Source organism: Chrysemys picta, chromosome 1 (genome assembly GCF_011386835.1).
Source record: "Chrysemys picta bellii isolate R12L10 chromosome 1, ASM1138683v2, whole genome shotgun sequence".
In the NCBI taxonomy this organism is placed as follows: Eukaryota; Metazoa; Chordata; order Testudines; family Emydidae; genus Chrysemys; species Chrysemys picta.
Window position 1 is genome coordinate 190,044,719 of NC_088791.1, and position 27,226 is coordinate 190,071,944.

The following is a 27,226-nucleotide window of genomic DNA, read 5'->3' on the forward strand; positions in this document are numbered from 1 at the left end:
TGGAAAGTAGTCCTCCCTGCAGCAGCTTTCCTGGATGTAGCCCTGGGTTTTTACTAGAAACCTTCATTATAAAAGCCACCATTTTCCTCTTGTCCATCAAGAAACAGCTTTGCCTGGCAGACTACATCACTAGCCCCAAATCAGGATACTCCCAGTCTCAACTGCAAGCAGATCCAGACTGCAACAGTTATCTCTAGTCAGGAGGTCAGAATGAGGGATGCTACAGAACCCTATCAAGACTATGTCTTTAATTGGAAACCTATGGTAAAGGGGCTTCACCCACCAGACAAGGACAATTCTCTGCACCCCATTTGCCCCAACAGCCCCCAATATAAAAGCTCTGTTCCTTCTAGAAGTGAGGCAGTGTGTTCAATAGCTAGATTTTCGAAGTAAGAGTAATAACTTATTGCAGATTTATACCACCCCACTTCTCCAGAAGGTAAATGAGATGGGATGTATGAGAAACGTTACATACAAGCAGTAAGTAGCTTTTAAATTCAGCCGCGTGATCATTTAATTAAAAATTCTACTTAAAAAAATATCACATTAGAAGCTTTAACCCTGAGACAATTTTATGGCCAACATATAAACCCCCAATGAACAAGCTCAGCAACAGAAATGCTGATGATTCTTTGCAGCACAATGCCAGAGTAATAAATAGGTGTATATTCTTTGGGAATGCATTGCAAAGCTGTCTTCAGTAGCAAGAGAAACAGAAAGCAAGAGACAAAGCCATTTCAAGGGCATACAACACCTTTGTTCCCAGTGTGGAAAGCAGAAGATTGATAGTAGAAACTTTATCTTCCTTTAATCCAGTCCTAAGAATATCTGGAATGAAATCTAAGAACATATTTCAAATGTTAGAGTCGTGATCTGAGGACAAGCAGCATTTGACTATGAAATTAATTTCAGGGAATTTGTACTTGTTTGTCCTCAATGTCATGTCACTCATCTCTGTGTTGTATTTAAAGATGAACAAAAATACCCATATTAGCATGCATGGTGAACAGTTAATATAGTGATAAGCAAACTGCTGTAATATCGCCTTTTATGAAATACCTATTGTAAGAATTATTAGGCAGTTAGTTAGCTCAGTTATTATTATTTAATATTTATATTGAGCTAGCGCCTAGAGACCTCAATCGGGTCAGAGCCCCATTGTGCTAGGCTCTGTGTAAACATATAGTTAGTGACAGCCCCAGCCCTGAAGGACCTACAAATATTGAAGTCAATGGGATTAATTTATAGGGTCTGATCCCAGGTCCACTGATATCAACAGGAGTATTCCCATTAGCGTCAATGAGCACTGGATCCACTTCTTAGTATGCTAAGTCAAGTGCATAGATAAGTCTTTTCAGAAGCAGACCCTAAATTAGCTAAAAATCCTGATTCCTTCTCTATTGCAATTCTGTGAGCTATTCTATGTGGGGCTAGTACAGCTGCCTCTTCCTCAACATACGGGGTTTGTACAAACACCCTCTGATGGCACTTCCCTGCAGAGCCCAAATGAAGGGCTTAAAGGGGTACAGCAGCCAGAGACAGTGGCCATTTGACCCAAGGACAATCCATTCTAAGGACTTACACGGGCCTTGCACAGGCTATCTGCACAGGGATGAATTTCACTGTGTTCAAAAACTAGATCTTGCCTGATTTTTAAACATTTAACTTTAAAAGAAGGCAGCACATCCAATGTTATTACATTCTGAAGAAGTTTAAAAGCCATAAAGTCTCCTCTGTCATCTGATCTTTGTGGTTCTGAAGGTACTATAAGCTTATTTATCATGAATTGGGTCATCTAGGCCTTCCTATTTACCCTGCAGTCTCTTTGCAGTCAGCATAAGCAAGACCATGACTGTTATTTTCAGCCAGTACAGCCAAGTGTTTTGGAAAGCATAAGCTTATTTAAAATCAGTTTTTAAAATTGAATTTCCTTTGTCTTGTCAATGCTGTTTAATTGGTTCATATTTTTAAATGTGATCTTTAAAAGATACTCCTTTAACAAAAGCAGTAATTGTTAAGTACCTTTTAACTCTAGCACTTGTACTAGGATAGTGTTGTCACCAGCAATTAAAAAGGAGAGAGCAAACTGAATATATGCCATACGGACATCTGGTTTCCCCTAAAAGAAAATTAAAAGACACTTTTAGCATATAGTTTGTACACAATTGCAAAAATTTTACAGCAGCAGTTTGTTATCATAAAATATGTAATAAGTTGTATAGCTATGTTTTATATAAACACATCCCCAGTATATTACTCTGATAAACTACACGAGTTTGTCAACCACAGTCTATTAACCTGTGGAGATTACTTTCATATCTTAGCATCTAGTTAGGAAGGCTGGCTGGTTCACTAATTTTTCAATTTTGAATACCTGGGCTAGGTCACAAATGATAAGTGATTTGGCAGTCAGACTCTAATCCCCATTTACGCACATCACCAAACCACCAGAGATTGCTGAGCTACTCAGACAAGCCAAGGACCAGACTAACGGGGAGCTATTGCTCAGGACCAAGGTGTATTGGCAATGCTACAGAAACTGACAGGAGTTCTGTCCGCATAAAGGCCACAAGATCTGACTGTAAATTAGAATTATTTTTAAAGATTAATTATTTAACTTCCATCTGGAAAATGAAATCCCTAACCCTTTAGCGCAGTGGTTCTCAACCAGCGGTACGTGTACCCCTTGGGGTACTCAGAGGTCTTCCAGGGGATCAACGCATCTAGATATTTCCCTAGTTTTACAACGGGCTACATAAAAAGCACTAGCAAAGTCAGTACAAACTAAAATTTCATATAGACAATGACTTGTTTATACTGCTCTATTATACGACACACTGAAATGCAAGTACAATATTTATATTCCAATTGATGTATTTTATAATTATATGGTAAAAATGAGAAAGTAAGCAATTTTTCAGTAACAGTGTGCTGACATTTTTGTATTTTTATGTCTGATTTTGGAAGCTTTTAAGTGAGGTGAAATTTGGGGGTACACAAGACAAATCACACTCTTGAGAGGGGTACAGTAGTCTGGAAAGGTTGAGAGCCACTGTGTTAGTATATGTCATTTAAATTATATGTAAAAATCCCCAAATTAAATATAATTACTGGGGTACAATGTGAAACAACTTTCCCTTTAAAAGTGACTTGTAAAAAGGGGGAAAGAAAAGAAATAGCAGTGGGGACATGGAAGAGTTTGCCAAAAAATTAGGGAGTTTGTTGCTTTTCTGCTTGATTTTTACATTAGAAATTCAGGCTTGGTCTATCCTGAGACACTATCACAACTAGAGAATTAGTGAAATGACGACATCATAATGGAGTGAAATCTGAACAACTGAGAAGAGGAGGAATTTTCAGGCACTGTCTGAAACTCTGTTTTGGTTAATAGTATCTAATTTACTCCCATGACTAATGAACACGTTGTTAAATGAATATCCTGGATAAAGATTTAACACCCAAGTCCTTCAATTAAGATGTGAGAGCTCACAAAGGTAGATCCTGCAGCAAAACCCCACACTTGACACTCCTAATAACTTAACATTAAAAAAACCCAACCGATTTTCCCCTAAAACCATTAGTTACAATTTCCAAAGCAGAGTGTAGTTTTTTCATAAATATTGGGTGAAATCCTGGCCCCACTGAAATTGATGGCAAAACTCCCACTGACTTCTACAGGACCAGGATTTAACTTGTTAATTTTAGAACTGGACAATTTCCACCCCTCTGAAACATAAATTAAAAACATTAAAACATTGCCTTTGCCTTCATTCCATTCTAGCCTTAAAATGTCATCTAATGGCAATTCTTTCCTATGGCCACCAAACCACATAATAAGCCATGATGCAGTTTCATAACAAACTAGGTCACCCAATACTATGGCAGCAAAACTCAACCAGTTTTCCCTATGGTATTATAATCTTCAGGCGCTCCACTTCATCAGGGTAGCAGAGATCAAGCAGGCATGGAAATGAAATGAGCAACTCCTATGGGTGCCAGGACTTTGTTACACAAGATCTCCCATAACGACAGACACTTAGAAACATTCATGACCCCTGGGTGTTTCCCATTTAAGTGAATGGGAAACTGTTCATAGATCAGCGCTAGTGCCTATTATAAACAATCAGACAGAATAGGGGAAGGAAGAGGTGGAGAAGCAGCAGTGGATGAAAATACAGTGGAGTCGCATTAGCAAGTTTACTTTAAAAATTAGCAAAAGTAAACCGAAGATACCTCCAGGCCAGGTCATCTGACCCCTGCAGATACTTTGCTCACTTTACCTTCTTATCTCTTTTCTTCACTAATCCAGGCAGGAATTTATTATTAAAATCAAAATGGCTATAGACATCCCTTGCAGAATCTGGCCCCTGTGCCACCATGGCCGACAGCAAGGTGAGGCATACTCGAGTCATCCTACGTGAATAAATAGGGGGGAATGCATGTTATTGGAGGAATGATGGTTACACAGACGTTATAATGTGAGAATTTATACCTCTCAAATCATCCAGCCACAACTTCCACCAAAGTCAGTGGGAGTTGCAGGCACAGAACAGCACTCGGAGTCTGTCCCAACGTGAGTAAGCAAGCACAGTCAGGAAAGCTAAGCTCTAACCACACTGAACCTGATCCTGTGTTCCTACTGCATGCAAAGCTCTCACAGTCCAAGGAAGCCATGGCTCAATAAGGAATGCAAGATCCAGCATCTTTACAAAGCAACCACTGTTATTAATTTAGGCAAAATGCACGTGACTTTTCCCTAATTCTGGCCAATCTTATTTTCATATTGCTTGTTTTAAAAAGTATGTTTCTCACATCAAGGCCCTGAGCCTCCAAATTCTTATGCATGTGCTTAACTTTAGTATGGGGAGCAGAGCCATTGGAACTACCCTTGGCAGTAAAGTTAAGCACCAACATAAGTGTTTACAAGATGGTGCCTTAATTCATTCCTATAAAATTGTTTGTATTATTATTGCTTATTATTATTTTCTTTGTTAAAGAATGCAGAAAAAGAGCTGTATTCCGGTCACTGGACCAAACCCTGAAGTTCTTACTAGTTTTCATTCAAATGTTATACTCAGTCCTTACTCACTGACTGGAGTGGAAATCTATCTGAGTAACGAAAGGAAAAAGTCAGAGGTACTGATGTAGAGGGAGTAGGCACAAGGAAAAGTACATCTACATTGTTCCTATCAACTCAGCTTACACACACAAATATACTGGGAGGCTGGATGTTGATGTTCCAGAATAAGGGGGAGAGCGCCGGAAATGAAGGCTCCAATCCCTGCATCCACTGTCAACAGGATTTTGCTGTTAACTTCATAACTGGGGCCATAAGGGCCCGATTCTGCAGCCCTTTCTGATGTGCGAAGACATGCCATTATTAATGGCTTCAGGATCAAGCCCTAAAGTTCCAATAGGGGGGAGGGATAGCTCAGTGGTTTGAGCACTGGCCTGCTAAACCCAGGGTTGTGAGTTCAATCCATGAGGGGGCCACTTAGGGATCTGGGGCAAAATCAGTACTTGGTCCTGCTAGTGAAGGCAGGGGGCTGGACTCGATGACCTTTCAAGGTCCATTCCAGTTCTAGGAGATAGGACATCTCCATTAATTTAATTTAGAAATGTTATCATTCATAAAAAATCCTGAGGAGAAGATGCATACAAAGCAGAGATCCTGCCTCCATATGCCACAACAACATGAGCTCTTTATGCTTCAACTGGACAACATACATTCTCAGCAAATTATTGTAATCATTATATTCTATGCCCCATTGGTGCAACTGACACATGAAAATAATTGTTTTGTGACTGCCAGACCCCTTGGCCTTTCCAGTTGGCCAATGTAGCCAAAAGGCAAAATACCCTATCTGAAATTCAATAGGGCTGTTTCCCTTAAGCAAGCTCTAGAAGGATTTCTCCAATAGCTGTATTTTGGGGTCATTATTATGAGGGTACATTATTTTGTTGGTAGTGTTATTGGAGCCATGTTTATCCCAGGATATTAGAGAGACAAGGTAGGTGAGGTAATATCTTTTATTGGATCAACTTGTGTTGGTGAGAGAGACAAGCTTTCGAGCTTACACAGAGCTGATGAAGAGCTCTGAATGCAACAGACAGGGTCCTTGAACCAATAAGCACCTTCCCTCATCCAAATGACACACTGGGATGTAAAGCAAGAACCACTCACCAAATTTCAACTGCCATGGAGGGACAAAGCAGAAGAAATGGCTGTGGAAGTACCTCCTTTGGACTTAGGTTATAAATAAATTAAGAAATAAATTCAATTAAAACAATTAGTTCTCACATTTAAGAGACAGAAAAAGGTGTCGAGGAAAAGTTAGGCTAATGGAGTAATTCTATTACAAATGTTTCGACATTTTGTGAAAAGACTAGGAAAAAGAAGCAACAATCAAACTCAACACTTCTTGCCATCACCATGGTGTTCTGCTCAGCTTCGGTGAGCAATAGAAAAGGAAACCTCTCTCTACACCTCAAGCAGGTTTCATATCACAAACGACATAGTTAGGGTAAACAAAGCAAGCAGAGGAAGAGAATGGAAAATTACAGACTTAGCTAAAGTCAAGTGCAGCGCTACTCCCTGCAGCATTCCTGCAAACACTTATATGTATGTGCCTAAGATTATACACTGTGAACAGTCCTCCTAAAGTCAGTGGGACTCCTCACACTGCAAACAGTTCAGCACTTTCTTAGGTCTTTGCAGGATGGTGGCCCAAGCTAGCATATCGGGACTATGTCAGAGCAACCAACACAGGTTCTCACTCTGGTATGCACTAGACTTACCTGTGACTTTCAGAATACAAAGCAGCATAGATTAATTTCATATAGCTATTAATCAACTTCTTTACTATGTTCATCCCCACAACAGAAAAATGGGACAGGTCACTTGCTGTTCTCAACAAGATGGCTTCCAAAGCTTGAAAAATTAACAGCATCTGCAAAGTTCAGAGATATTTTAAAATATTGTTGCCATTACTTTCCTCAAATATCCCTATACAAGCTAATATAAATAAGAACATTAGAACAGTAAACATCATAAATAATAAGTAACTGTGCAACAAGAGGAAATGCTTCCAAATGTGAAACTCAAGGTAACACACTGATTCTCTTCCAGATGGTTAACACTGAAATAATATGCTTGGGCAGAGGCTTCCATACTATGGTCTATGAATCACTACTGAGCAGCGAAGAGGTGGCTGGTCACATGGTACCAACTCTTCTTCTTGTTTCCAGCTGCAAAAGTCATGAAATTCAGTGTTGATAATGGTAAGACAAAGTACATCAGAGAGAATCATTTGAACTACTCATACACTTACTGTATTCTAAAGTAGTTGTAACCAATAAAGATTAACACCTAGGCCTCAATATGGACAGCACAATTAAAACATCTGCTTATAGTGCTGCAGTATTCAAAAAAGAAAACAAGACACTAGGATGCACATGTGGATGGAATGGAAAATAATACTCAAATATACAGTAGAACTTCAGAGTTACAAACACCAGAGTTACAAACTGACCATTCAACCACACACCTCATTTGAAATCGAAAGTACACAATCAGGCAGCAGAGACCAAAAAAAAAAAAAAAAGGCAAATACCGTACAGTACGGTGTTAAACGTAAACTACTAAAAAATAAAGGGAAAGTTTAAAAAAAAGATTTGACAAGGTAAGGAAACTGTTTCTATGCTTGTTTCATTTAAATTAAGATGGTTAAAAGCAGCATTTTTCTTCTGCATAGTAAAGTTTCAAAGCTGTATTAAGTCAATGTTCAGTTGTAAACTTTTGAAAGAACAACCATAATGTTTTGTTCAGTTACGAACAACCTCTATTTCCGAGGTGTTCATAACTCTGAGGTACACCTCTACCTCGATATAACGCTGTCCTCGGGAGCCAAAAAAATCTTACCGGGTTATAGGTGAAACCGCATTATATCGAACTTGCTTTGATCCACCGAAGTACACAGCCCCACCCCACCCCCCGGAGCACTGTTTTACCACGTTATATCCAAATTCGTGTTATATTGGGTTGCGTTATATCGGGGTAGAGGTGTACTACTGTAATGCCATTATATACAGAACTCAAAAACTATACCTAAGCCCCAATACTGCACTGAGCTCCTCACAGTGAAACCCTAAATACACACACAACCCTACTGCAGCATCAGGGCCTTACAAATTACAAACTCTGTGTTTTATCAGTAGGTGGAAGAATATCTACACAGCAAGCAGCTGACAAAGCAGGACACAATGTATACATAGTTTTTCTGTTATGTAGACAGAGAGGATACTTTATTAAAGAGTGGTAGCCATGTTAGTCTGTATCAGCAAAAACAACGAGGAGTCCTTGTGGCACCTTAGAGATTAACAAATTTATTTGGGCATAAGCTTTCATGGGCTAAAACCCACTTCATCAGATGCATGGAGTGGGTGCCACAAGGACTCCTCATTGTTTTTATTAAAGAGATTGTTTATTGGAAGTTAAAAGGGGCTCTATCAGCTTTAATCAGTTGTAAACAAACTCTTCTTTACCTAAATTACTAATAACGCCTCACATAATTAGCTGTAAGAGAATTCTATAAATCCAGTTTATTGGTCACTATTTATGCTCTTTGTTTATGTTTTGCATTTCTCTCAGCTCAGACAATAAGTTTTACCTTCAGGTTCTTAATGCTGCAATAGCTGGATATCACACACTACAAAGGAAGGCTTATTTATCTAAAAACAAATGCTTTTATTAGATTTGTGTGTGCGCATGTGTGTATAAACATTTCTATTGGTCTTGAGTTTTATAAAAGCTTTTCTTAACAAAATTCAAAGGCCTCAGTACTACAGAGCTTGACTTCAATGGGACTATTCAGAATACATTAGGTTTAGCATATGTAAGAGGCTTTGCAGGATGCCTTTACATTTTATGACAAACTTATAAGGCCACTGACAACTTAACAACCGATTTTTCTGCTCCTCAGATCTCCAAATAAATTATTTTATTCTGTGTTTATACAACAATTATTAAATGTTCTATTTAGTGCACACTCTGCTGTCCATTACAAATGCAATGCATGTGGACAACTTACTTCACTTTCAGGCCTTCTTTCACCATCCAAAAGTCTGAAAATTTCAGCACACTCCACAGAAATTTTTATATATCCCTCTACTACATCATATAGTTCAGTAGATGGTAATGTTTTAGCTGTAGAGACGAAGTTTTCTAAACCTGAAAGAAAACAAGCATTTACATCTGTAATCAAAAGCATGCCTTTCAAATGACAGATATAACCTTTATTCCAGCTTCACAAACTCTGTACACTGCATTATAATTTGTCAGGGTTCATGGAAGAAGTGTCTGGTATGGAGAACGTGACATTCAGCATGGGAAGAAACTTAGACCAATATCATCTACTTGTTAACATTTTCTTTCTCACTTTATGTTCATCTGAGTGCTAGGCATATTACTGCCAATCCAAAGGTACATTCACTAATATAGAATGGGAACGTTACAAAAGCACAATGCAACCAACTACCCTTCACTGAATAAATCCCCACAAAGGACAGAATTTATCCAAGAATATTCCTACCCTGAACACTGAATTACTTAATATAATTTCAAGCTCATTTAAACATGCAAAAACTGCAAAATAGTTTTAGAGAGTAATAAAGGTGCCCTCCCCCCCCCTTTTTTTGCATAAGATACAGGAATACTTGTATAGTAAAGAAAATACACATAATGCACCTAACTACATACAAGGCTGCCAGATAAAAAAGTAATAGAGAGAGAGAGAGAGAGAGAGAGAGAGAAAATGCAAAATCTTTGTGAACAGTAACAGCGAGCGACTCACAGTACAAATGCAACAATAATTCATTTATTACTGGGGCACCTGCACTAAACAAGTTTCTATGTGTGGGTCTCAATCTCCCCTCCCCTCCCCTCCCCGCAGGGATGGGCCATAATGCATGAGATCAACATGAACGGAACCGTAATACACGGGGAGCAGTGCAGTGTGCGCGGACCTAGGAAATAATGCAGGGCAGGGGGCGAACGCCACAGGAACTCAGCACACTTTAAAGAGTGCAAAGGCAGCAGCACGAGGGGGCGATGGCCGGTGACAACTCAAAGAGCAGCCTGGGGACACCCCAGGCTGGTGCCCCGCCAGTGCCAGTTCAAGGGCAGGGGCAGCGGCAGCAGCACGGGGGTGGTCATGCCCCCAGCAGCAGCAGTAGTAGCAGTAGCAGTAGCAGTGACGGGAGCAGGCTCCCCCGCGGGAAGCACGTGTAATTCGAGCCCAGCTCCCGCCCCGGCTCACCCTTGATCGCGGTCTCGGGGTCCCGCAGCAGAGATTTGAATTGGGTGCCCGTGAATTCCCCCTCCGCGCCGCGGGCTCTCTTGGTCTCCGCCGCCCCCGGGCCCGGCGCCGGGCTCTTTCGCTTGTGGGCGCCCATCGCGCCGGCCTCCAGGCTGCGCACAGCGGCTACACGCGGCGGGCTGGTCCGGCCTGTGCTCTCCCGGAAGCGGCCCGCGTCCGTTTCCCTGCTCGGTCCTCTGGAAACTGCAGCCCGGCAGCGCCCCGGCCCAGAGCGCTCAGGGCTGGCTGAACAAGCCCCAGGCTGTCTCCCAGCCCCGGGGGGGCCCACGCGCCCCTGCCCTCCCTTCCCCCCTTGGGCATCCACGCCCAAGCCCCCTCTAGGCCACCCACATTCCGCCTGAGCACATCTACATAGGCCCGGGAGGAGGCAGGGAATTAGGCCCCACTGCAGCTTTAGGCCTTCAGTGACTAGTCCATCAGCCTGCAAGGGGGAGCCCAATGTGTGCTCACAGTCAGAGCAGCTCTCATTGACAGGCATGATGTTAAAACACCAGCGGGCTGGTCCCGTTAGGGCTCGCCTCCCACCATTGCTCACACCAGTGTAAGCAATTGTAGGACGTTTTAGAAAACGTTCCCCACGAGCCTCTGAGAACGCCAGGGAAATTCCCCTAAAGATCCTGCTTTCTGGTTATTGGCTAATCCAACAACAACAGCAAAAATCAGTGGAATCCAGTGGGTGTCTCATTCTTCTTCAGTGAGAAGTGCAGGGCCATCCTTGCAGGAAAGGTTATCGCAAAAATGTGTGTCTGGTATTTCATCAGAGAGACATTTTGTACAGACTGCTTTAATCTTAATCCCTAAAGCAGGGCTGATACTGAGTATTGTCTTATTCCTCAAAGAGTCCAGCTAATTTCAATTGGACAACTCAGCAAGAGTAAGGGCAGCAGAATTGGGCCCTAAATCAGGGAGTTGAAACATCTCTTACTCATAAGTACAACAATATGAGAATTGGGGGGAGGGGGCATATTCCATCTGTCACTACTTCACTGTCCTGTAAATATCTATCTGTTAACACTCATCACTGTAGTATGTGAGCCTCTAAAGAAACCTGAAGGAGCCACTCCTGGTTCCCCCCATCCCAATTTATTATACATGGCTGCATCTTTACTAGTCTCCCTCCCTCCTGGGATTTCCCTCTTTTATACTGTTGTTTCTCTGGGACTCCTCTTCCCCCACCTTTGGTTCTCTGTCTTCATTACCCCTCTTTCCTAGGGTCTCCTAAACCAGTGGCTCTCAACCTTTCCAGGCTACTGTACTCTTTTAAGGAATCTGATTTGTCTTGTGTACCCCAAGTTTCACTCACTTAAAAACTAATGCTTACAAAATCAGACATAAAAATACAAAAGTGTCACAGCCCACTATTACTGAAAAGTTGCTTACTCTCTCGTTTTTACCATATAATTATATAATAAATCAATTGGAATATGAATATTGTACTTCCATTTCATTAAGTGCATTTTCATATAGAGTAGTATAAACAAGTCATTGTATGAAATTTTAGTTTGTACTGACTTTGCTAGTGCTTTTTGAGTAGCCTGTTTGTAAACTAGGCAAATATCTAGATGAGTTGATGTACCCTCTGGAAGACCTGTGCATACCTCTAAGGATATGCAGTACTCCTGGTTGAGAATCACTGTAAACCCCACTCTAATTTCCCTTTCCTCCCAAATTCTCTGCCCCTTTGGTCTTCTTTTTCCTTGCATTTCTCATACCCCTGGGTCTCCAACTCCCTTTCCTATCTTTTGAGGATTCCCACCCCTAGAATTCCCCCATCTAGGAGTCCTTCTCCCACCTCCCAGTTAGGTGTCCCAGCATTGGTGATGCTTCACTTGTGTCTGCAAATAACTTTTTGTTCAGGCTCTATTCATATAACCTGTTTATATGCACACTGCATTCATACATACACCAACTGTTACTTTAAGAAATACAAAAGCTACTGAGCAACCTATTAAAATGGATGATCTATTTCTATTCCAATACTCCTTTTCTTTTCCCTTATCCTCTACTTTTTTTTTTTGAGGGGCTGGAGGGGTGCAAAGGCAGCACCTGAAGTTTCCAGTGCTGGGTTATCACCCAAAGATGATTTTTATGTTGCTAGGGTTGGGAGCTTGTGAGCTTTACAAGGGAGAGAACAAAAATGCCAGGGAGTCATCAGCATATGTCCAGGATCAAGAAACATACAAGATCTGATGGTAAAAAAAATGGCCCAACACTGTAGCATTTAATCTCAGAAAGGGGAACTACACAACAATGAGGAGGTTAGTGAAACAGAAATTAAAAGGTACAGTACCAAACGTAAAATCCCTGCAAGCTACGTGGAAACTTTGTAAAGACACCGTAATAGAGGCTCAGCTTAAATGTATACCCCAATTTAAAAAACATAGTAAGAGAACCAAAAAAGAGCCACTGTGGTTAAACAACAAAGTAAAAGAAGCAGTGAGAGGCAAAAAGGCATCCTTTAAAAAGTGGAAGATAAATCCTAATGAGGAAAATAGAAAAGAGCATAAACTCTGGCAAATGAAGTGTAAAAATATAATTAGAAAGACCAAAAAAGAATTTGAAGAACAGCTAGCCAAAGACTCCAAAAGTAATAGCAATTTTTTTTTAAATACATCAGAAGCAGAAAGCCTGATAAACAACCAGTGGGGCCAGAGAACACTTCAACCTCCCTGGTCACTCAATTACAGACCTAAAAGTCGCAATTCTTCAACAAAAAAAATTCAAAAACAGACTCCAATGAGAAACTGCAGAATTGGAATTAATTTGCAAACTGGACACCATTAAATTAGACTTGAATAAAGACTGGGAGTGGATAGGTCATTACACAAAGTAAAAACTATTTCCCCATGCTAATTTTTCCCCTACTGTTACTCACATCTTCTTGTCAACTGTTTGAAATGGGCCATCCTGATTATCACTACAAAAGTTTTTTTTTTCTCCTGCTGATAATAGCCCACCTTAATTGATTAGTCTCGTTAGAGTTGGTATGGCAACACCCATTTTTTCATGTTCTCTTTGTATATGTATCTTCCAGGGCCAGCTCTGGCTTTCTGGCCACCCCAAGCAAAAAATAAATAAATAAAAAAACCGCGGCAGCCAGAACAGCAAAGCAAAAAAAAAAAAACCCTGCAGCGCGGCCGGAGCCAGGGTGCAGGGGGACTCCCTGCCCTGCAGATGTGCCCCGGTTAGCGGGGGGAGGTAGAGGGAGCAGGGGAAGAGAGAGAAGGGGGGCGGCCAGGGCTTCAGCGGGGCGCTGCCACGCGGCCCCTCCCGCCGTGCCCCCTGCCGGGAGGGCTCCACACCGCTCCGGTTGGCTGGGAGGGAAGGACGCAGGCTACCCTGCCGGGCTTGCTGCAAGGCGCTCCCGTCCTCCACGCCGCTGCCCCTTACAGGCCGGCCAGAGCAGAACAACAACAACAAAACAAACAAACAAACAAAAAGCGTCCGTGCCGCCCTAGGATTGGGCGGAATGCCGCCTCCTACAAGCTGCCGCCCCAAGCACCAGCTTGCTCGGCTGGTGCCTGGAGTCGGCCCTGATATCTTCCTACCGTATTTTCCACTGCATGCATCCGATGAAGTGGGTTGTAGCCCACGGAAGCTTATGCCCAAATAAATGTGTTAGTCTCTAAGGTGCCACAAGTACTCCTCGTTCTTTTAACTGTCATCTGTAACCTATCATTTAAATCAGCTTCTGTACCAAATGACTGGAGGATAGCTAACGTGATGCCAGTTTTTAAAAAGGGCTCCAGAGGTGACCTTGGCAACTACAGGCCAGTAAGCCTCACTTCAGTACCAGGGAAATTGGTTGAAACTATCATAAAGAACAAAATTGTCAGACACATAGATGAACATAATTTGTTGGGAAATAGTCAGCATGGTTTTTGTAAAGGGAAATCATGCCTCAACAATCTACTAGAATTCTTTGAGGGGATCAACAAGCACGCAGACAAAGGAGATCCAGTGGATATAGTGTATTTAGATTTTCAGAAAGCCTTTGACAAGGTCCCTCACCAAAGGCTCTTAAGCAAAATAAGCAGTCATGGGATAAGAGGGAAGGTTCTCTCATGGATTGGTAACTGGTTAAAAGATAGGAAACAAAGGGTAGGAATAAATGATCAGTTTTCAGAATGGAGAGAGGTAAATAGTGGTGTCCCCCAGGGATCTGTACTGGGCCCAGTCCTATTTAACATATTCATAAATTATCTGGAAAAATGGGTAAACAGTGAGGTGGCAAAATTTGAAGATGATACAAAACTACTCAAGATAGTTAAGTCCCAGGCAGACTGCGAAGAGCTACAAAAAGATCTCACAAAACTGGATGATTGGGCAACAAAATGGCAGATGCAATTTAATGTTGATAAATGTAAAGTATTGCACATTGGAAAACATAATCCCAACTACACATATACAATGATGGGGTCTAAATTAGCTGTTACCACTCAAGAAAGAGATCTTGGAGTTATTGTGGATAGTTCTCTGAAATCATCCACTCAATGTGCAGCGGCAGTCAAAAAATGGAACAGAATGTTGGGAATCATCAAGAAAGGGATAGATAACAAGACAGAAAATATCATATTGCCTCTGTATAAATCCATGGTATGCCCACACCTTGAATACTGCGTGCAGATGTGGTTGCCCCATCTCAAAAAAGATATATTGGAATTGGAAAAGGTTCAGAAAAGGGCAACAAAAATGATTAGGGGTATAGAACGACTTCCATATGAGGAGAGATTAATAAGACTGGGACTTTTCAGCTTGGAAAAGAGGTGACTAAGGGGGGATATGATAGAGGTCTATAAAATCATGAGTGGTATAGAGAAAGTAAATAAGGAAGTGTTATTTACTCCTTCTCATTATACAAGAACAAGGAGCCACCAAATGAAATTAAAAGGTAGCAGGTTTAAAACAAACACAAGAAAGTATTTTTCACGCAACACACTGTCAACCTCTGGAACTCCTTGCCAGAGAGTGTTGTGAAGACCAATACTATAACGGGGTTCAAAAGGGAGCTAAATAGATTCATGGATGATAGGTCCATCAATTGTTATTAGCCAGAATGGGCAGAAATGGTGTCCCTAGCCGCTGTTTGCCGGAAGCTGGGATTGGGTGACAGGGCATGGATCACTTGATGATAACCTGTCTGTTCATTCCCTTTGGGGCACCTGCCATTGGCCACTGTCAGAGGACAGGATACTGGGCTTGATGGACCTTTGGTCTGACCTAGTATGGCCGTTCTTATGTACTATTGTCTGTTATGAAGGAATACACGTGAGGATACACCTTTAAAAATGTGTTGCAATTTTCAGGACGTGTTCTAGATTCAGATACCGCTTCTGATCATGTTGACTAATACTGTCTCATTGTTTTCTTGTATGCCCCATCTGTCTCTATCAATCTGTTATCTATGGTCTTATACTGAGACTCAGGGCCGGCTCCAGGCACCAGGCAACCAAGCACATGCTTGGGGCGGCACCTGGTAAGGGGCGGCGGGGGGAGCACGGCGCGGCATTCTGCGGGGGGGGGCGCTCCGGCAGCGCGGCACTCGGCGGGGGGGCGGCGCGGGCGCGGCGCTGGGGGGGGGGGGTTCCGGCGGCACTTGGCGGGGCGGGGGCAGGCTCCGGCGGCGCTCGGGGGGGGGGGTTCCGGCGGCGCTCGGGGGGGGGGGCGGGCTCCGGCGGCGCTCGGCGGGGGGGCGGCGCTTTTTTTTGCTGCTTGGGGCAGCAAAAAAGTTAGAGCAGGCCCTGCTGAGACTGTAAACTCTTTGGGACAGGGATCACTTTTTTGTTCTATATCTGTACAGCACCAAACACAATGGGGTGCTGGCCCATGACGGGGGCTCCTAGACACTAAGGTAATAATAATAAATAATAATTATAAATTTAATGTTAATTTTTAAAAAATAATCCAGATCCAGTCAGAAAACAAAGGAACATTTTTACAGCATGTGTCCTAGACATTTTGTAAAAGCAGACACTGGCAGAACTACACAGTTCCCAGAATATAACACTGCAAGGCCATAAATGCTTATTGCTTAGAAATAGCCACCATACCACATTACAAACTTGGGATATTGCACCCAACGTTAGAAACCTGTGCTAAGAGGTATGATTTTATAATCCTGAAAAGTCTGTGAAGGACTATTTGGTTCATTCACACTGTGAATCAATTAGGAATACCCCTTTCAATATTCCTTCTTCTACAGTTAATCTAAAAAATGTGCAATGTGTACTTGGTAGAAATGCTCTTATAAACTTTATTATTAAAGAATTCTATTAAGAATTTTAACACATGTAAAGAACACATTCCCATATACACATTGTCATAAACACAATATATGCTCTTATACTTCCCTCCACAGTACATCAGCAGGACTAAATACAATTAAAAGCAATGGATTACTCCAAGAAATACATCTAGGAGAGATTTTTGCCATTTTGGCACAAATTTTAATCTCTTTAATGGCAAACCTGTTTCTTTGAGATTTATTAAGGTTGAAAAGGTTAAATTATCCTGCGTGCATGGGGTTCAAAATCACTTCAAAGGGAGGCTTTGTGAATTCCTACTATGGCCACAATACATTAGAATGTAGAAATATAGACCATGGACTTATCGATAAATAAGAGCCAACTCACTCTTTGCTTCTTTACTCTGTTTCCCCTCCCCCTGCTGACTTGGTTATCCATATATATTTGCTTCAGGAATACCTCAAGCAAAATGACAGTATTTTTATTTCTCTGTTCCAGATAGATCCCAACCTTGCTCCAAATGAGGTTGATTGAAGTCCCATTGACTTCAGTGGGTACAGGACTGCAACGGAGATCCTCAATGGGTGTAAATTGCCATCACTCCATTGGCTTCAATGAAACAACAACATTTTACACAAGTAGAGACTGTTTGATGTGCCAAGTTACACGACTGTTTGACATGCCAAAATTTTGACTAAAATAATTGTAACCTTCTTCCAGTGTTCTGGTTTTTGAGTGATGACTAAGAGCTAGATCTTGTAGTGCTGAGGTACTCAGAACTCCTGTTTAAGGCCCCAACCCTGCAAATGCTTAGGCTTGTGGTTAACTCCAGTCATGGCAGTAAATCCCACTCACGTCTAGTGCTTAAAGTTAAGCATATTTTTGTTTGAAAGTTCTGTGGCTTAGTCATTAGGACTATGACTGTCTAAGGACTGCAGGAGTAGGCCCAAAAGGTTTATTATAGATGCTGGGATGCAGTGTAGTGGAAAAAAATTATCCCTTCATTGAAACAATACAAAAAAATATAAGAAAGAACTTCCTATTTCTTCAATCTTAAAGAAGGTGAAAATTGTGAGAGTTTGGTGAATGGAATAAGTGACATAATTCATGCTGATCTCCTTAGTAACTTAATATTTAGTAGAGATGTAGCGAAATGTTTCTTACTTTGTTCAGTCATAGACTTCAGGGGGACTACTTGTGTAAAGTGAAGTGAGCAAGGTTTATGACGCTGTACAATGATTGTCAAATTAAGTACAGTACTGTTTGTATATAGACTATAACTATGTACCTTTGGTCTTTTTTTTATAAGACATTTGTTCTTAGGTAATTTTTAATTTTCTAGTTCTAGACATTTATTATTTTTGATCATACCACTTGTAGGGATATATTTCTATTTCTGTTACATTGACACTCCCTCTCAGTTGCTCTCGCTTCTGCTAAGGGAGCTATTGCTTTTGCACTCCCATTTTACAGAAAGCTCTGGTTTGATATACTGTTGATATAAAACATAGGGAGCTAAACCAAGGGTGAGATATATAGAAGACGCGATGTTGCATTATGATTTGTACCAAAAACAAAAATTAAGTTATATTTCTGTCCAAAATGAGTTTAATATTTAAAAGTAACTAATAAAAACCAAAACCACCAATATTTTTCGATTTCTGTGCCAGTCGTGTCATCCTTTCCCCTGAGTGCCTGAGCAGCTGCTGCAGTTACTGACAAAGGAGGCAAGGCAGATCCTATTAACTGTTTTCAACCCAGACCTCCTTTTCCTTTACTGCTCTCTTGTTCCTCTCCATCACTTCAGGATGAAGTTTAATAAAGACAAATGCAAAGTGCTCCACTTAGGAAGGAAAAATCAGTTTCACACATACAGAATGGGAAGAGACTGTCCAGGAAAGAGTATGGCAGAAAGGGATCTAGGGGTTATAGTGGACCACAAGCTAAATATGAGTCAACAGTGTGATGCTGTTGCAAAAAAAGCAAACGTGATTCTGGGATGCATTAACAGGTGTGTTGTGAGCAAGACACGAGAAGTCATTCTTCCGCTCTACTCTGCGCTGGTTAGGCCTCAGCTGGAGTATTGTGTCCAGTTCTGGGCACCGCATTTCAAGAACAATGTGGAGAAATTGGAGAGGGTCCAGAGAAGAGCAACAGGAATGATTAAAGGTCTAGAGAACATGACCTATGAAGGAAGGCTGAAAGAATTGGATTTGTTTAGTTTGGAAAAGAGAAGACTGAGAGGGGACATGATAGCAGTTTTCAGGTATCTAAAAGGGTGTCATAAGGAAGTGGGAGAAAACTTGTTCATCTTAGCCTCTAAGAATAGAACAAGAAGCAATGGGCTTAACTGCAGCAAGGGAGGTCTAGGTTGAACATTAGGAAAAAGTTCCTAACTGTCAGGGTGGTTAAACATTGGAATAAACTGCCTAGGGAGGTTGTGGAATCTCCATCTCTGGAGATATTTAAGAGTAGGTTAGATAAATGTCTATCAGGGATGATCTAGACAGTATTTGGTCCTGCCAGGAGGGCAGGGGACTGGACTCGATGACCTCTCGAGGTCCCTTCCAGTCCTAGAGTCTATGAATCTATCACTGGTTTTCTCCACTCACACCTACACTATCCTCTTTTCCACCACTCCCATCTGTACTTTTGGGTAAGCTCTCCAGCTCCTGTAGCATACTGGGTGAAATTCACCCCCATGAAGAAGCCCCACACAAGCATCAGTTAAGCCCTATGTTAAAGCTGACATTTTAAAAAGTGCCCACTAATTTCGGATGCCCACATCAGTCACCTAGGTGCAGATTTTCAGAGGTACTGAGCACCTACAATTCCAAGAAGAGCTGTAGGTGCACAGCCCCTTTGAGCATCATGCCTGAGATAATTTTAGCCCTGCCCTGCACCCAGTTAGAAGTCATTTCTGAAAACATTGGCCTTGACACAGGGCTTAAGAAATGCATAAGGCCTTGTGTGGGCCCAGGAACTGGGGTAAATCTCACTCTTTGGGAGTGCCAGCCTGTGATTACATCCTTAATGTGTCTCCACTGCTGAGCCAATGCAGCCAAGCTGGGTTTTCTGTTATTGACAAGGATTAGCAGCTGCAGCAATTTAGGTAAACCACCACTTGGTTTAATCTTAACAAAAAAAAATCAGTCTTTTAGCTGTTTCAAATTGAGCAGCACTTTTCTAAATAGCTAAAGGACTGCATTTTAAAATATGACTTCTGGGGGTTTATCTTCCTCACTGTCACACTTGAGCCATATCAATATCAAAGCAACCAACCTGCTGTGGTGTCAGCAGCAGTGGACATGCTAGGATTTCAAGCCAGGACTCAGAATAGCTTGGGAATTGGGCTGCTTGCCCAGAAAACAGAAACTGGGGGAAAGATCAGGATAGGAGAGGAAGATGACAGGGAACCAACAAACAAAGTGAGCAAACCTGGAAGAGAGGGGAGCAGTATAAGATGAAGCAATTGTAATCACTTGTAATTAATAGAATAAGCCCCTTTGCCCAATGGCATCTTCTGCACAGTAGTTAGGTTACAAAGGAAAAGGAGAAAGGGTAGCTTACAGAAATACCAAAATCTCACTCACTTTATTTTAATAGAATAATATTAAATTAATTAAGCTTTAGCCACTTTGACTTTATAAACTGATTATTTCCTCCAAATTCATCATTGAACCCTTGCAGTCCAGAGGGAAAGAGCATCAGTGCAAGCATCAGTACAAGCAATGACAAAACGAGCACCAACATGTAGGCTGATTTTCATTTTCATGGGTACCAGCAGCTCCTATTGATGTCCTTCCAGAGCTGGTCTGCAAATCACATTCTCTCCCTACATTCTGATCCCTCCTGAACACCCACTGCTACTGTGGCACAAGAGATGATTTGACTAATAATGGGTAGACTGAGGAGCAATTGGGGATGATCTACACCAGAGATTGGCAACCTTTGGCACACGGCCCGCCAGGGTAAGCCCCCGGTGGGCAGAGCCAGTTTGTTACCTGCCGCGTCCACATGTTCGGCACATCGCAGCTTCCACTGGCTGCAGTTCGCCACTCCAGGCCAACGGGGGCTGCTGGAAGTGGCGCAGGCTGAGGGATGTGCTGGCCACCATTTCCTGCAGCCCCCATTGGCCTGGAGCGGTGAACCGCGGCTAGTGGGAGCTGCGATCAGCCGAACCTGCGGATGCGGCAGGTAAACAAACCAGCCCGCCAGGGAACTTACCCTGGCGGGCCGTGTGCCAAAAGTTGCCGATCCCTGATCTACACCATCAATGCTCTGAATTATTGAGATATGGACAATCAAAACTTTGACCTCTCTATATCTATGTTTTACCCCTTTCTTTCTTCCTTTGTGTTTTGTTTTGTTCTTTTAGATTGTAAGCTCTTTGGGACAGTGGTTGTGCCTTTCTTTCTGTTTGTATAGTGCCTTTCATGCTGTGGGTGTTATCAGAAAAAATATCTGATTACGGGAGAGCTGTCAATGACAGTAGCAGCATGATGGGGGGTGGGGAGGTTCCCTACAATGAGGGAGTAAAGATGAAATTTAGAGGGGAACCAAAGAGAAGGTAATTGGTTTAACTAACTGATATGAACGCACACCCTGTTCTGTCTTATTGCTTTCTTACAGAGTGGGCATGATCATTGGAAAGTTATGATTAGCCGGGCAAGAAGCTGACGGTGCAGGGAACTGATTTAACCACAAAGCGCAGAACTTTTTAGATTAGTGGTTTTCAATCTTTTTTCATTTGCAGGCCCCTAAAAAATTTTGAATAAAGGTGCAGACCCCTTTGGAAATCTTAGACATAGTTTGCAGTCCCCCAGGAGTCTGTGGATCACAGGTTGAAAACCACGGTGTTAGATAACTTTGTCTTTTCCATCACATCAGAGATCATTACTTTTGTGAAGGAGGAGAGGCAGGGGGATGGTAAGATGTTTTCCCTACTTTTAAACACTCTGGGCCAAGATCCACTGAAGTCAATAAGAATTTTTCTTGAGTAGAGCATGCAGGATTTGGCCTGTTGTTTTCAAAGTCAAACTATTGCAGACTTGAAGACCTTGTTAGATGCAACAGTCTTTAGTACTATATGAAAAGTAGAACTTGTATCATTCAGAAAACAGCCACAGCTGAAATATACAAGAGAGAGTTCTCTGTTACTGGTTATCTTTTTTATTCTTTTTCCATAGAAATGGAGGTTGAATCAGCAAATATGGGACACGTTATTTTAAATAACCACCATATAGGAATTATTTTAAAGCACTTACTTTATTTTAACTGGTCTGACATTCATTGCCAGAGAAACCCAACTGATTATGGCAGCCCAATTGTTAGAACTGTCTTGTAGATTTCATTTGTGTCAGAGTGCAAGAAAATAAAGTGTTTAAAAATGTCCTAAGTGGTGGGAAAATCTTGTTTTTTTATTTTTCATGCTCAGAATTTTCTAAAATAACCAAACAAAATTTTACTAAACATTTAAAAACCCTCACTTTTGCAGCTGAGAACGAGCATGAAAAGATTTTTTTGAGGGGAGAAGAGTTGTGTGTGCCTGAAAATAGGGATTTTAGAACTAAAATATCTCCAGAGCAGTAACTGTGGTGTCACTGTCATGGTGATATAAATCTGCCTGGTTGTGAACTTTTTATTAATAGTCTAATATTTACTAATTGACTCAAGATTCTTCTATTATTCCACACTGCTGGCTTCTTCTCTAACTGACAACACTAATTTTATTTGAGTTTCCATACAGGAAACTGTGATATGAGTTTCAAATTGGCAGAGGTTCAGAGAAAATGAGTAAAACGTAGATATAGTATGGTATGTTTCTTGCCTTGCCAGTCTGAGACTTCCAATAGTAACTTCATACAAACAGCAAGTTTTCCACATTTCTAACATTATGAAATTATTTCTGTTCTCTCCAGTGCAAAAGAGAGTAAACTGATTTGAGCAGACAGAGTACCCAGCTCAGATGCTAACTTCTGTCCTCAGGAATAAATGGACTCAAGTGTTGCTGCTCCTAAGGAATCACTTAGGAGAGCAAAAGATGATGTCAGATGGGTCTAGATTACAGCATCATGGGTTTGGGAAGTGTGTAAACAAACACATAGGCTGTGTTCTCCCTCTGACTAGTGGATATTGTCAGCTGGCAAAAACTGCTTTCCTAGGCAAAGGGTTTACCAGAAGTGAAAGGAGAAAATACATTCTGTAAATATTACTTTCTAACTATCTGTGTTAGGGTTTTATATTGGCATCAATGCAGTATCTGAATTCCTTCATCATAAAATCAATAGCAATAATGAAGTCCTACTAAAAAGGTTAGAGGTAAACTCTAACAAACTATGGCCCTGATTCAGGAAACAGACGCTTAAATACATGCTTAACTATAAGTATGTTCTTAAGTCCCATTGACTTCAAGTCCTAAAATGCTTTTCAGAATAGGGATGCTTTCCTGACCTGGGGCTTATATATGTATACTTGTATCTGTCTGTCAATCCAGACAGATAGGCAAATAGAGTCCCCCAAACACATCTGGTGGTGATATCCATATAACTTGCACAGCCATATAACATAGATATGAAACTATCATACATCTTTGACTACCTCACCGTGCCCTCTGCCCACTCATCCATCATCTCTGAGATTACTTGCAATATTCCAAACTCTTAGCAGTTTCAAACAGCTGCCATATTGGCAGGACTCTGCACTTGTCCATGTTGAAACTCATCAGATTTCTTTTGGCCCAATCCTCTAATTTGTCTAGGTCCCTCTGTATCCTATCTCTACCCTCCAGCGTATCTACCACTCCTCCCAGTTTAGTGTGATCTGCAAACTTGCTGAGGGTGCAGTCTATGCCATCCTCCAGATCATTAATGAGGATGTTCTCCCCAAGATCATGTGGATCTTCTCCCCAAAATTTCATCTGCCTGAGGGCTAGTGTGCACCAGATTCAATCCTGAACCACTGATGGATTTAAGGTCCTTTTTCTCATAACTTTATAGGCAGGGCTTACACTCTCAAAGTATTTCCTAGGGTCCCCCATGCTTTCCCCCAACATGCTATAAAAACTCCAGGTGGGTTGAAAATATTTACTCAAGCTCCACTCCAGACAGCTCCAGCTGAATTTAAGCCCTGGTTATAGGGCTAGAAATGTGAGCTTTATCTCGTAGGAAAGGGAAGATTCCCAGCTTCCCAATGGGACATACAGCCCAGGAAGGTCCCTACATATTAAATCATAAAAATGTGAATGGTTAAGTATAGAAAAGCTATTTTAGGTCATTTTAGAAGTTTTTATGTCTCCCTCTGAGTGTACATTGGACTCATGATTGCTGAAGCACCTGGCTTAACAGGCAGAGGGATGCAAAAATATGGTACTTAAAACATCAGTGTCCACTGGTGCCTTGCTATCTTATCACTCCCTTCATTGCTAACAGCAGCAGAGCTGAACCAGTGCTATCCACTGTGTGAAATTTTAGGGAAAAAATCCCAGCGTAGACAAGGTTGTTGAGTCAGTCAGTCAATTGAGAGAAAGGTAGGGAGTCAGGCAAATTCCACAACACATTAGGAGAACTGGTTCAGTTACAAGTAGTTGCTTCAGAACCAACCACCATCAATGCCTTTCATGCATGGCTAGCACTAACATATTTTTATCTTATTTATCTGAATTCAGTAAAAATTAGTGGAGTGCTCACAACCACAGGCAGGTTAGTGCAAAATTTAATTTGCTTTTATCTGCCTAAGACCAGGGAAGCATGAATATAATGTGTGTGGTAATGAACTGGTGTACTCTGTATGTGTGTAAGAAAGAACGAAAGAAAGAAAGAAAGAGAATTTTCTGTTAGAGATGGGCCTGAAATTAGGATATGTATTCAGAGCCAAATACAAACTCTGACAAAGTTCAAACTGGTCAGATATGATGTTCCAGTTTAGCCCACTTCAGAGAGATGCCAGAGCTGGGAAATTCAATCTGGATCTGGTCTGAACTCCTGCAAAGATTGAGGTGTGGGATTGGAATACAATCTGCAGTGCTAGTTTGGTCCCATCTCCTATTACATACTCACCCGTGTCATCTAACAAATAAGTTGTAGAGTGTGATTGTGCATACTAAGCTACAAACTGTTAAATGCTCGTGCATTCCCACTTTCACATTTATCTCTGAACACAACACCAGTGCAGGGAGTTGATTGCAGATGCTTATCATATTTCCAATATTGTTTCTATTCTCCTTCATGGTGGCAAGCCTTAAAGGGGCTGCAGAACTAGTGCCCTAGCTTAATTATTACTTAATTCATCCCAATAATGTCAAAAGGAGATGCACACAGACTAAGCCATTTTCAGCAATTCCCTACTGATGGGCTTAAAAGAACTGGAAAGAATATTTGAAGGCAGTATAGAACATTGTAAGGGCAGTTTTTGGATCCCTTACTTTCCACTAGTTTTTTTTTATTCCTGCAAAAGAGACTGCAGTCCCCCTAATATTTTCCCAGTGCTCATTTAAAACTTTAATGGGACAAAATGGGGGGAGGGGGGACTCTATCTGCGAAACTGGACATTAAATGAAGCAATAAAATATTTGCTAAGAGAAGGATTTAAATTAGCAGAGAAATCAGGGAAACAAGATTGTTTTGATACGTGTGTTGGTATTGTTTCTTAAAACAGATACACTTCAGCTGAATTCCTTACATCCTGAGTTTTGATCCTGGGAGGAAATCTGTAGATTGGTTGGGTTTTCCTCAGAGACCCATAAGACAGGCTAAAAAGCCGTGCTCTGCTGGGTTAGACCAATGGACTCGGCCGATTCTGCTTTGGTAATGATCGTGTCAAAAAGTCTGAAGTAGAGAAGGAAGAAAAGTGTGGTGCTCGCTTCGGTGCCAAGGGGCGGAGGGGGGTTCTGGGAAGGCTTGATTGAGCTTGGTGAAGACACCCGGGGGCCAAGTACCCACGCGAGGCAAAGCGTGCGCGTGTGAGGGCAGGGGCTCTCCTGTCAGACAGACGGGGACGCCGCGCACGGGTGCTACCGAGCCCGCCACACTGTGGCTAGGAAGGAGCGCTGAGCTCAGCGCGCGAGGAAGCAGCGATGTGTGTGAATCAGGAGGGAGGTGCCGGGCCCTAGAAATGCCCAGCCGGGGGTGGAGAGAAGGGGGGGGCACTTCGGGATTGACTCCCGCAGGCTCTCACGGTAGCCGTGCCTTGGGGAAAGGCTCGTCCCTTCCCCTCACACACACATACGCAGCAAAGCGCTGTGCCAGGGACTAGTAATTGCTGGGACTTCCTCTTGGGGGAAACTGCGCGGAGGCGCGGGCTCGGTCACGGCGGCTCTCGGCTCCCTCCTCCCCGCTGGTGCTGTAGTCCCGGGAAGGACGGGGCGCTTGCAAGGGAGGTGGCTGCTGGGGAGGATGCGCTGCCAGCTGGGGGCCGGGTTCATCATGTGACTCTCCCGGGCTGCAAAGACCCCCCGCCTCCTCCCCGCACCATGAGTGAACTGGATGCTGGGCAGCATCCAAGCCGGAGACAGGTAGAGCCCGGGCTGCTTCTCAATCTCCTGTACTGCGTGTTCCTAGTGGGGACCAAGGAAATCGAGGCTCTGACAGACTTCTCAGGTAAGGCAGCATGGCCATGCCCTGCCCGGGGCTGGCAGAACCCGCCTGGGGCTGGGAGGAGACAGGGACACTGAGTAACAGGTGGGCACCTCACTAGCATGCACTGGGGGAAAGGGGGTAGCTTGTCTGCCTGCCCAACAAGCAGGGTGCATGGCCAGGATCAGGGGGTGTGCCTAGGAGGGGCTCCTCAATACAGTGTGTGCCCAGCACTGGCTCATCAGCAAGGTGCATGGTCAGGATTAGGGTGCCCAGCTCTCAGCTCAGCGGGATATGTGCACAGGGTGTGTGCCCAGCAGGGATGTGTGCATAGGATTAGGGTGCATGTCTAGGAGTAGTTAGGTGAATGTCTGGGAGGGGCTCATGAATAGAACATGTGCCCAGGGTTATGGTGCACCCTGGAGTGGTTCCTCACTAGGGTGCATGCTGGGGATTAGGGTGCATGCTCTGGTATAAAGGTATAATGATAGATAGATAGATAGATGAGAAGGCTGGAACGTTTTACTTTGGCTAAATTGTCTGATTTACATTTTCCATTTGAGCTATTCAGGTCATAAAGGATGATTTTGGAATCAGTGAAACTTCTAACTGTTACCATTGCTTTGGAAATCACATTTTGGAATTCAGTTTTAGCCTTTGGGCCTGCACTGGGCATAGATGTTAGCTGTACAAAGCCCACACTTAGACACAGGGCAAAGATTAGTCAAAGGGAGAACACTGGCTACCTCTTCAACACAGATCAGTTAAAAGAAGAGACCCATTAACTCTGTAGCATTGAGCAAGATCATGCCCATCCTGACAGGCTGTTAGGCCAACACCACAAAAGTTAATAAGAGCATGATTCAGACCTTCTGGTGCTGTAGAATTACTCAAAGAGGAGGACATAGGAAGAGGGAGTTAAGGGTTCCAGGGAAGTGGCATGGGAAGCAGTGTGACAACTTTAACTATTCAGTACCATCAATCTCTTTTCAAATAAAACGATGAGAACACAATTTGGTAGCGAGTAAGGGCC

General features: G+C 42.4%; 2 protein-coding genes across 9 annotated transcripts in view; one reads left to right on the forward strand and one right to left on the reverse strand.

The window, feature by feature from the left end:
• Nucleotides 1–27,226, reverse strand: part of URB1 (URB1 ribosome biogenesis homolog) — a 92,440-nt gene that overhangs the window by 63,643 nt on the left and 1,571 nt on the right. Inside the window, exons 1-6 of one of the 4 annotated variants that reach the window (XM_042855754.2) lie at nucleotides 10,317–11,015; nucleotides 9,090–9,229; nucleotides 6,799–6,950; nucleotides 4,281–4,413; nucleotides 2,023–2,119; nucleotides 755–840 (exon numbers count right to left, since the gene is read on the reverse strand). In XM_042855754.2, the coding sequence (XP_042711688.2) occupies nucleotides 755–840; nucleotides 2,023–2,119; nucleotides 4,281–4,413; nucleotides 6,799–6,950; nucleotides 9,090–9,229; nucleotides 10,317–10,854 (1,146 nt within the window). In that variant the 5' untranslated portion in view covers nucleotides 10,855–11,015. Of the gene's footprint in view, nucleotides 1–754; nucleotides 841–2,022; nucleotides 2,120–4,280; nucleotides 4,414–6,798; nucleotides 6,951–9,089; nucleotides 9,230–10,316; nucleotides 11,016–27,226 lie in introns of those variants that run through there. The other 3 variants (XM_042855755.2, XM_005283941.4, XM_024102762.3) reach the window with 3 other exon arrangements.
• Nucleotides 25,418–27,226, forward strand: part of EVA1C (eva-1 homolog C) — a 69,460-nt gene continuing 67,651 nt past the window's right edge. Inside the window, exon 1 of one of the 5 annotated variants that reach the window (XM_005283915.4) lies at nucleotides 25,418–26,217. In XM_005283915.4, coding sequence (XP_005283972.1) covers nucleotides 26,091–26,217 — 127 coding nt within the window. In that variant the 5' untranslated portion in view covers nucleotides 25,418–26,090. The remainder of the gene's footprint in view (nucleotides 26,218–27,226) is intronic. The other 4 variants (XM_024102763.3, XM_042855759.2, XM_042855760.2 and 1 more) reach the window with 4 other exon arrangements.